This window comes from Myotis davidii, unplaced genomic scaffold, assembly GCF_000327345.1.
Source record: "Myotis davidii unplaced genomic scaffold, ASM32734v1 scaffold89, whole genome shotgun sequence".
Lineage (NCBI taxonomy): Eukaryota > Metazoa > Chordata > Mammalia > Chiroptera > Vespertilionidae > Myotis > Myotis davidii.
In genome coordinates, this window is record NW_006300372.1 from 4899090 (window position 1) to 4910850 (window position 11761).

The window sequence follows — 11761 nt, forward strand, 5'->3', positions numbered from 1 at the left end:
CCCCCCCCTCCAGGTGTCCTCCCTCCCTTCCTCCCTTCATCCCTCCCTCCCTCCCTCCATTCCTCCTTTCCTCCCTCCCTTCTTCCCTTCATCCCTCCCTCCCTCCCTCTATTCCTCCCTCCCTCCATTCCCTTCCTTCCTTCATTCCTCCCTTCCTCCCTCCCTTCCTCCCTCCCTCCTTCCTTCCTTTCTTAACCACATGTTCCTTTGCCTATAAAGATATTTGCCAAGGTAAACCCTGGTCTTCTTAAAGAATCACTCTCACAGTACTGGGAATTGCTAAATTGAATTTGAATAAAGTTAAGGATATGTCTTAATTGCAGGACCGTTCAGCATCTTTGTATTCAATGTATACTGGTCTTTTCTGAGAAAGCCATGCCATTAGACTGCCCCACCTGTCTCTGTGGGGAAGGCCTTTCTCCAGGTCTTTCTTATTCAAACCCTACCATTCTCGGCCCCTTCTCCAGAGAAGCCTTCTCTGGTCTCCAGCTGAAGTGATCTGTGTCTCTCCCAAATATTTATGCACTTCACTTCTCTTATAACCTGAATTTAAAATTATTGGAAAATATAGAGAAGCAGAAAAATAAAGGTAAAATCAACCATATCCACTAAGGCAAAGAATATTCCCAATTAAAAATTCAACCCTCCTTTGACCTTCCAGTCCCACCTTTCAGAATTAACAGTCACTGTACTCAGTTCCAAACCTTTTCTGTTTTTATAAGGTTAATCTATTTTCACACACACATAGATTCATTATTGTTGTTGTTTTTAACAAAAGTAAAATATGCTTTGTCTTTCTGTTGAGACTTTTTTCCACTTAAGATAAAATGTAGCACTTTCTACATCAAAACATATAAATCCACTTTATTTTCTAGGATTAAATCCATTTTGTAAATATGTTGCCCTTATAAATTTTTCCAGGTATGTCTATGTTGACGTTTGTATCTCTTTTATATTATGAGATGGTAAATTCATTAAAGACGAAGCATGTATCCTACATACTTTAGTGGTAACTCTAACTCGGTACCTATGTGTGTAGTGAATGGCTGGGGGAACAAGTCTCCTCAGATCAATTCATACATTCCCGGGAAGGATCACCAAGCAGGCTGCGTGGAATTATGTTTCCAAATAGAGCTAATCAGAAGCAATGAAACACTGCATTTAATAATGACTATCAACACAACTCACCCACAGAGTGTGCCAACCAATCCTGTCTCCACATTTACAAATGTACTTGAAAACATCCCCATGGTTTCTGAGCTCGATCACAGCTTTGGTGCACGGGTCCCACAGCTATTGACCGACCTGCATTGTCTCCCAGCTGTCATTGCAAAGGCAAGGCCCATAGCTTTCCCAGTTTTGTATTTTCCCTAAACATTAGCTTCATAGGGACGAACGGAGTTTTGCACTAAGTGTACGTTCCTAGCTACAATTCTTGCTGTGTACTCCGGAAATATTGTATAATCATAAAACATCACTTTCTCCCATCTACATTTTTACCTTTTCCACTTTCGTCCATTCTTTATATTCTCACTCTTAATATGCTGCCTTAGAATTGTTTGATGCATCTTATAGCATGAATTACATTTACTGAAGCATGCGTGTACAGTCTATGTAACTATTTGTGTTTTCTCTAGGGAGGTGTTAAGCTCCACCAACATAGAAATTATGTCTGTCTCATTGTTATTCTTGATCCACAATGCCCAATAGAGGTGCTGGAACATACTAGGCATTCAATAAATATTTGGTAAATGAGGAAATATATAATTCTAGTAGTTAATGAATTAACATGGATTTTTAAATTTAGAACTAGAAAAATGTCATAGAAGAGAAAGGCGGTTTGATTATTTTTAACAAGTTGATAGGCCATGAGGATTTTTTAAAAAAAATATTAAAAAGCCAGTTGTATGGCCTTCCAATAAATGAAAACACTCTTAAGCCAGTTGCTTGTGGCATTCGTCAGTTAATTATTCACTTATCATTTGTGATTTTAGATGGCTAAGAAACAGTAGGTTGAGAAGCAGCAATGAGTCAAAGAAGGAAATTAGAAAAAATATTGATGTTGCACACGTATGTAACCCTGGACCCTACCATGCCAAACATGTCCTGACTCTTAATGGTATACACTGAATGAATCCCAGTAGAGACCCACAGTGCCCTTCACCTAGTCAGCAGTCAGTAAACACTGATAATAGTGATAAGGTGCCTAGTACTCATCTTCTGATATTAATAATATAACATATAAAACATTATATGTTTTTTGAGACCAAAATTAGTGTTGGTCCTTTATTGCATGTTGAGGGAAGAAAACATGGGACAGGTGACCTTGCCTATAAAAATAATGGTGGACCAGTCATCTTTTTGGGAGGTAAACTCCTAGCACTTCATGGTTCCCTGAGAAAGGACATGGGCATGCCGTGTGCGTTAAGCCTTTCTCCACCTGTAGGATGAGTCACTGTTCACATTAAATCCACCTTTTGACCCCACGTCAGTAACCACAAAATATTTCTCCTATATTGTGTCTAATACATAATAGCCACTCTATTGAGAACTTTATATGCATTATGCCATTCAATTTTCCCAACAATCTCATGAGGTGGTTCCTTTTACAGATGAAAGAATTGAAATCCAAATTGAGTGGCTCCATTTAGTCCTCACACTCTTTTGCCTTCAGAGCTCAAACACTTAATTATATTACCTTTTAATACTGAGTTACAACAGGGAAAAAATAAACTCCTCCATTTCTTCCAATTTGGTTCATCAGTCCACAATTATTTACTAAGTATCTCGAAAGGGCAGACCCTTGATACATGTACATATCCATTTTAGCTGTCCTACTAATGGATAGACCAACATGGAAATTTTGTTCATTCAACAGGCATGTAATAAGCACCTACTAGGTGCTAGTGCCCCTGGGGAAAATGTGAGTATAGTATAAACCCTTGGGATTTAGTAGCTCCCAGTTCCCATAAAAGAGAAAATGCCAGCATGGATTCCTTTATGAAATAGAATTGCTATAGGTAAAGGCTGCCCTCTTGTGGACATTTATGAAAACTGTAATAAAACCACTTTTTTTTTTTTTTTTTACCCCATCGAAGTTAAAACTATAGAAGAACCTGGTTTTCTCAGAAGTAAAAGTATTTTTGCCTCATCATAAAACTTGACACCCCACTTCATAGAGCCAGGGACGCATGACTTTTGGGACAGGGTTGAAGTCTTCTGGGTAACTTTCTATTCTGAACGTATTCATTATGATTCAAACAATTGAAGAGAGGTGTACGGTGAACTCTGGATCTCTTTAGAATCAAACTAAATAACAAGAGTTTAAAATTTCAACTTACTGAGTTTTATAAAACATGTACAGTGTTTTATGAAAATTCATCTATAAGTTACCTTATAAAACTATTCCAAATTAGTATCTCAGAGGTGGATTTAGCCCACAGAAATGTTTTGTTTGACCCAGAATGATTAATAACTTTTAAAAATTCTGAGATTTCAAAACTGGAAACACAGGATGGACCATATATCTAGATGCCAACATGGCAACAGCTAGAGGGGATAAGAAAATGATACTGAGATTTTCCTGGTTGAAAGTTTAGCTTGAAACATTTGCAAAGCAATGTGTGTGTGATTTTTTCTTTTACCCTGTACACATGAAGACGTTTCCTTCCTCTCTCCCTTAAGAGACCGTATCATATTCGCTCCAGTACTTCCAGCAAGGAAATTGCACACATGTTTGAGACGGCTATTGTGCCTTACCCTTCTGCCTGGTCACAGGAAATGGTGTCACTTCTTAGAAAGGTAAGAAGGAGGAGGATCGCATGACAAAAAGAAACGCTAAAACAGCAGCGTGCGCTCTGGTTAGAGTTAGTACACAGGACTGGAGGCGGCCGTGATGGTGTGCATTTCCAGCGTGGGCTTTGCAGCCAACAGCTCTCAGACGCATGGCTTCATTAGGCAATGCACATGTCCTCCTGTATGTGCCAAAGCCACCTCACACTCAGTGTGCCCGAAATGGGGTCTCGGTCTCTCTGTATTTCCTGGACTTTCTCCAAGCTTCCCAACTCAGTGACTGGCCTCTCCATCCAATCGCTTATGCAAGCCAGAAACCGGAAATCATTCATCACTCCCATAGCCAATCCATCACCAAGTTCCATAATTTGACCTTTTAAGTATTCTTTGAATCTGTCACTTCCCTGCATCTCCATGACTGTCTTCCCAACCCTACGGCCATCAAGTCTCATCATTGGTTTGCCCTGTGCACTTCTACACACTCCATTCTGTTCTCCATTCTGTCCCATAATGATCTGTTCAAAGCAACCTTTGTTGTCTTCCCATTGTTCTTAGAATAAAGATCAAAATAATTTGTATGATGTGAAAGTTCTAACTACCTCTCAAGCTTTATTTTGGACTTTTGCCCCCATTACATATAAACGGCTTTAGTCTTTTTCTCATCTGTTTCCCCTCCCCCATCTCACTCTCACATATCCGTCCCTCACCACAGGCCCTTTGCACATGCTAGTCCCACTGTCTCCTCCCCAACTCTTCCAGCTCCCTCCCTTAGACCAGGACCATTCAGTGTGATTCACTGATTAGTTCAAGTCCATGAATTGTTTTTTCAGGTTCATGACAAGTACAGAAATTGAAAGAAACATTCAGAAATATTTTTAGCAATTAGATATTGCTACTGCCTCTCAGCACATGGCCAGTGGGTTCATCTCATTTGTAGCAGGAGCTCAATAGTGTGTGTCGAATGATAGTGTGTGAAGAATATGGACCCTAAGAGGATGGGTGGGCTTCACTCAGGAAAGAAAATTGCACAGGTGATGGCAGGTCAAGGAAAAGGGCCTAAGAGTCAAACCTGTGTCTCTTGCCTTGGGGGTCAAGGTCATTTGTTTTGGAATAGGGACATTGCCATTGGTTATAGCAAAGATGAGCAGGTGGTCATTTCCCATAAGCAAATTTTCTCCAGTTTCAAGACAGCCTCTTCACCCCAGATTTCTCCCTGGCGATCCCAGGTTATCCCTCCAGAGCAATTCTCAGGTGGAATTGCCACTTTCCATTAGAACCACAGAGTTGATGTGGCGTCGCTGGCTCTGGAGTGGTTAAGGGGGAAAAAATCTTTAATCCCAGTTTATAAAACCCAGAACTGTAACAGTTACCTTAGTTACATCTTCTCTGTGTCACCCCCAATATATTTTGGTTAGTTGTAAAAACAGCTAAAATTTTTAGTGGGGAATGAATTTCACTTGTGAAAATGTGTGCACGTTCCTCCACTAATGAGAACAGACCTTCTCTTAAGCATTGTATAGGCATGGCCTCATTTCATCCTAGCTGCAACCTTATGAAATAGGTTACTATCCCCTTTTAACAGATGGGTTAACTGCGATTTAGAGAATAAACTTGCCCATAGTTAATAAAGTAGGGAAATCAACCATCAAAGAGATGTTTGACTCCTCAGGACAAGCTGTTTTCACTCTCCACCTTGCAAAAAACAACAACCTACAATTCATTCTAACTGGGCCTTATCTGTATTATTTGTTTATGGGGTCAGGGAAGGGGGGTGATGCCTTATTTCCTGCAATCCTCCACTTGAAAACATTTAGAGGGAATTTGTGTGGGGGTTTTTGGCCCCATTTTGACCTTCCCCGTGATCTTAATGTTTCTGTTCCTTTGGCAGCTACTTGAACCTAATCCAGACCAACGGTTTTCTCACTTGTCTGACCTTCAGAACTTCCCATATATGAGTGATGTGAACTGGGATGCGGTTTTACAGAAGAGGCTCATTCCAGGTTTCATTCCTAACGTGAGTCAATCCTAACAATCCCATAATAACTCACATGCAGTGCATGTCGCCCTGTGTGCCAGAGACGCGCCTGGTCTGGTTAGATAACCACAGCAGAGACAGCCCACATTCCCATTTTACAGATGAGAACACTGAGGCGCACACAGGTAACTTGGCCGCCGAAAAGTCCCGTGGCTACCAAGCAGCCGAGTGGGAATTCCAATCCAGCTCTATCTGTGTCTGGAGTTCCAGCTTCTAACCACTTCTTGTGGCATGCTTTTTTTTTCCCAAAGAAGATCTAATCCTTCTAATACATAGTCCTCACTTAACGTCATAAATAGGCTCTGTGACTTTAAGAGAAGTGGCATAGAATGAAAAGTTTTACCATTGGCTGGCTGATATAAACAAGGCTTAAGTTCCTACACGTCTCCTCAACGTTATATTGAAACAAAACCTCAAAGACCTGCTGTTGTCCTTTCCAGGAATCTGCCAATTGAAAAAATGATGCTTTCTCTGATTCCAAAGATGTAGGAATTTGTGTTCCTGAGGTTCTGTGAGTCAAAAGTATTAAAACCTGTTAGGGTTGGGGTAAGGCATTTCTTTTTACCATTCATCCCTCTTCTATCCGTAATGACTAAGAGCCAAAGGGAAATCATTCCCACTGGATGAGTCCCTGGCCAGGGGACATCTGTGCCGACTGCAGACCGCTGGTAAGAGCCGGAATCCAGGTCAGAGTGCTCAGTGAGATGGCGTGTGCTGGAATTCTGGGGGTGGGGAATCATGACCTTATGGAGAGGCCAGAGGGTGGGCTCAAGGGCTTACCTGGCCACTTTGCCGAGTCCAGTAGGGGAGGCTGGTACCAGGCTGACAGGTGACACCGGATCCTCCTGCTGCTTCCACAACCCGCACCCCGACACGTAACCATCAGTTCTGCACCAAGAGGCCCTCCACACACAGCTCTGACTTTATTGTGGATCGGAATCACGTGGGGAGCTCGTGAAACGTGCAATTTTCTCGCGTGCAGTTGGGGAACTGGGAAGCTGAGCAAACAACTCAAGTGATTCTAATGGTCTGTATCAGTGGTCGAAACCTTGGCTGCACATTACAATCACCTGGGAATCTTTTTAAAATCCTGATTTCTGAGCCTCATCCTCCGGAAATTCTGTTTCTTTGTTACTAATGTTGTGGCCCCACCCCATAACAAAGAAACAGAATGTCCTGAGGATGAGGCCCAGAAATCAGGATTTAAAAAAGATTCCCAGGTGATTCTAATGTGCAGCCAAGGTTGAGAACCCCTGGTCTACATGATCGTTAGAGCATAAATTTGAGACGCAGAACCCAAAAGGTCAAACTTTAGAAAAATAATTATCATTGATTTCCTCTCAAATCAACCCACCGGGGCGGGGGTAGGGGGGGTCGCTCATTGGTAGTTTAGAAAAATAAACAAAATATAAAACTAACAAATGTGAAAAACAATGCTGGCAAAACATTATCCAAAATTAGCGCGGGAATCCTAGCTCGTTACCCTTGGAATGCTCCTTTAGGACCCCGTGTCTGTCCCCACATTCGCTCAGGTGTAGTTTGGAATGATACAGGGATCCAGGGAGTGAGCCAACCTGTGTTCCTTGCAGAAAGGCAGGCTGAATTGCGACCCCACCTTTGAACTTGAAGAAATGATTTTGGAGTCCAAACCTCTTCATAAGAAAAAGAAGCGTCTGGCAAAGAAGGAGAAGGAGATGAGGAAATGTGACTCCTCTCAGGTGAGCAGGCCCCTGCCCAGCCCGTGGGAACCTTCAGACGGCTGCAGTTCCTCTGAGAGCCCCTGCTGGGAGGTCAGCTCAGCGCCTGGCTTTTGCTGCCGGGTGAATGCGCGGAGCCGCTGAACAGCTAGGCAGCCCCGGGCATCCTAGCAGCAACATTTCCCCGTGGGCGTTCTAGCTTGGTCATGAACTTGATTCCGTTAGTACCTTTTCCCAGCTCTCAATTCAACATTGTCGATTTTCTGGGAGAGACTCTAGTGGGCCAAGCCCAGGCCAGGTGACTAGGTTTGCAGGCACAGGCATGCCTCGTTTTATTTGCCCTTTGCTTTGATGTTGTGTTTTTTACAAATTGAAGGCAAGACTCTCCTCCAGCAAAAAAAGTTACAACTTGCTTTGTTGCAATACTCGCTTCATTGTGGTGATCTGAAACTGAACCCACAGTATCTCTGAGGTACTAGAATGTCTGTATACACATGGCTGTTTGGGGCCTCACTTCTGCTGGGAGCGGCCAGCCCTAGAGGTGGTGTCTGTTCTTTGCTATAAGCAAAATTTCATGCTACCAGAGTGAGCAGAATACAGAGCAGAAATGACGGAATTCTTATATGGTCAAGTACTATTTTTGGATTTTAGGCTGAGTTGATTTTTTAACCATATTATTCTGTCAGAGTTAGAGCTCAGATCTCAATACAACAACTTATAGGCCAGTGATGGCGAACCTATGACACGCATGTCAGAGGTGACACGCGAACTCATTTTTTTGGTTGATTTTTCTTTGTTAAGTGGCATTTAAATATATAAAATAAATATCAAAAATATAAATCTTTGTTTTACTATGCTTGCAAATATCAAAAAATTTCTATATGTGACACAGCACCAGAGTTAAGTTTGGGTTTTTCAAAATGCTGACACGCTGAGCTCAAAAGGTTCGCCATCATTGTTATAGGGACTCAGTAGGATTTTATACACGTGGTTCTATGCTTTATAACAGTGGTGAAGAAATAAACATTCAATTTGCCTCTAATGATTACCTTCATCTACTCATTCACCCATCCTTCCATCCATCCATTTACCCACTCAACTAATGGTCATCCATCCCTCCATCCATTTATTTAGGCTACTTTTATTGAGAACCTATTACCTGCCAGGTCCTATGTAAAATACCAGAGGTAGTTATGAGTATCATTCCTGCATTCAATGACATTTCTGTTCTCAAAGATTATATAGTCCGGTTAGCTCTGCAAACAAATTAGAATGCTCAATGTCTTTCATTTCTCTAGTCCTCTGGAACCACTAGACCCTTAAAGGCCAACTGAAGTCCACATCCTGTTTGTTCACAGGCTGGCCTCTTGCCAGATCCCCAGCCTCAAGTGTTTTCTAGGGCCCTCCAAAGAACGCTTAGCTGTGCCACAACCCATCTTGCTTATTGCTCTGCATTTTGACCATTTTCCTCCTAATGATCTGTTCTTCACTTCATCACTAACTGGCTTCTCCAGAATTACCCCTCTCTATGTCCCTATATAGTTTGACTCAAGCTGGATAGAGGCCTCAAATGTAGCAAATACAAGATATCATCTTTATGATACACTAGAGGCCCGGTGCACAAAATTCGTGCACTGGGGGGTGGGGGGTGGTGTCCCTCAGCCCAGCCTGCACCCTCTCCAATCTGGGACCCCTCGGGGGATGGTCTCCCCCAACTGCCCTCCCCTGCTGGGCATCTTGTGCCCACATGGGGCGGCCATCTTGTGTGAGGGTGTGGCAGAATCTCATTCCCCACCTTTATTATATAGGATGTATGTTTATATAAAAGTGTTTTGTTTACATATACACATATTTTTATATATGTACTTAATGTGTAAGTACATATATATGTATATAAATAAACATATACATATATAAAATAGATAAACAAAATTTTATGTAAATATATTTTAAAATAGAACGTAATATTTTGTTTATATATTTATGTAATATTTTGGTGTTAAAATTGTACTTGAATATATAGCTTTTTCTAATTCCTAGATTTTTAAGAATATGAATGAATGGCATTTCTTTCTTGGAGAATAATATTTTTCATCAGAAGTAATTTGGAAGTACTTTGTTGCAGACTTTTAAAATATTGGATCTGGGGCTGACACTGTCCTGGGCCCAATGAGTATCATTTTTTTGAGGTTCAGTTTTCTCATGATGATGGCCAAGTCATTGTTTGGTGTTGAAAGCTAGACAGTGAAACAGCAAAGCAAATGGTTTGCACGTCTGTGAGAAGTCACAAATATGGACAGCTCTGTTTGCTGCCCCTGGGGTCTAGTTCATGAACCTCAGCACAGCCACTGAGGGGAACATTTGATAGGAACTCAGTGTGAAGTGATGTTTCGAGGCTGTTCATTAAATTCAAGTAGAACCTCCAAACCTTTCACATGAAGGCCAGGAGACTAGAGGTGAGCAGTAACTAGCTCAATAAGCCCTTGTCCCCACCCCCTTGCAGCCATGGTTTCTTCTAGCGCTGCTTGGCTGAAAGACATCAAGGTCATGAACCATAACCCAAATCTTCCCTGCTGGCTCATTGTGGAGAGCAGTGTGTTGATGCATTTTATCCTCTTGTTGTTTCTTCCCTATTTGCTGCCCTGTTGTTCTGGTTGGGGTCTCACTCCTACTACAAACTTTGCGATAGCATCTGTTTTAAGGATGCGTTCTTTGATTGGGCCATTCAGTGAACAGACACTCAATAGGTGTTGGCTGCTTGAGGACCCTCATTGATCTACTAACTATCTCTCTACTCTTTTTCCAATGTTCACCTGGAAGATGTGCCTTCTGCAAGAGCACCTTGAATCTGTGCAAAGGGAATTCATCATTTTCAACAGGGAAAAGTAAGTCAGTAGCTCCTGTAAGAACAGTAGCCCAGCAAATGATAGTGCTTCAAGCCGGACTTCACTTGTAAAACCTTAATATATTTTTAACATTTTTTCTATTCTTTCTAATTACAAAAATGATAATAGAACATTTGGGAATTTATGTAACCTTTTTTATTTTTTGTAAGAAATTTCAAATATTGTAGTAGGTAAATGAGCTTCAAGTTTCTGTTGATGGGAAGGGCAGAGAAATCGGGACTTAAATATTTCAAATCTATGATGTTTTTAAGGTTTCCCTTTATAAATTGTTGGGCTTAATGCTATCATTCCAAAGGCTTAACTCTCTTTATTTTCAGTGAATAAACCCTCTTTCTTTTTTCCCCCTTTTAAGAGTAAAAAGGGACTTTAATAAAAGGCAAGCAAATCTAGCCTTCGAACAGACCAAAGACCCACAAGAAGAGAACAGCCAGAACAACAACCTGTGAGTCATCAACATCTTCTTCTTGGGACATTTCCTGCCACTCAGGCCAGCAAGCTCTGACTTCCACAGCAGGATGAGCCGACGTAGTTCCCCCCGCACACCTCACACACCTTAGAAAACGTGAATGCCTACTTTTGAGGGGGGCAGCACGAGACGATGAAGAGCTCCCTGAGCTCCTGGGAACTGGTTACACCACTAACAAAGCATGTGACCATGAGCAAGTCACTTAACCACTTCCTCTGCTTCAGTTTATTCTTCTAAAATGAGAGGGCTCTACGATGAGCACTCCTCTGCCTTTTTATTGAAACCACTGTTGTCCTACACAGCTTTTATTCTTATTTCTAAAGGACTATTGGGATGTAGATTTATTTTTCCACTCCTAGTTACACTGTGACAGATGGACAAATGAACATAGGCGGGTGTTTGAGTGAGGTGTTTGGGAGCTGACTGAGTGAGGCTCTTCAGAGCTAGGAAACTTCATAAAGAGGTCGCAATCCCCCAGCCTGATTGAATAGGAATAAGGAATCCAATCAGGAAGAAATGAGTGGGACTGGATTAAAGTGAAACAGACTTACCTGGGCCTCCCAGTGCTATGCCAAAGTCACACACCACATCAGCTTATCCCAGCTAGCAAGAGCCTGCAGTGCACATCTGTCCCAACACCCTGTACAGTGACATGAAGTTGGGGAGTTGAAATTGGTGATGATGAGGCATTTACACCATGGAAATTGGCCAATGTTGCCCTAACTGGTTTGGCTCAGTGGAGAGAGCGTCGGCCTGAAGACTCAAGGGTCCCAGGTTCGATTCCGGCCAAGGGCATGTACCTTGGTTGTGGGCACATACCCAGTAGAGAGTGTGCAGGAGGCTGCTGATCGATGTTTCTCTCTCG

General features: G+C 42.0%; 1 protein-coding gene across 1 annotated transcript in view; it reads left to right on the forward strand.

Annotated features, from left to right (window-relative positions):
* Positions 1-11474, forward strand: part of STK32A (serine/threonine kinase 32A) — an 88858-nt gene extending 77384 nt beyond the window's left edge. Inside the window, exons 9-13 of the mRNA XM_006777016.2 lie at positions 3685-3801; positions 5681-5806; positions 7417-7545; positions 10345-10409; positions 10783-11474. Coding sequence (XP_006777079.1) covers positions 3685-3801; positions 5681-5806; positions 7417-7545; positions 10345-10409; positions 10783-10876 — 531 coding nt within the window. The 3' untranslated portion in view covers positions 10877-11474. The remainder of the gene's footprint in view (positions 1-3684; positions 3802-5680; positions 5807-7416; positions 7546-10344; positions 10410-10782) is intronic.
* Positions 11475-11761: the final 287 nt, after the last annotated feature.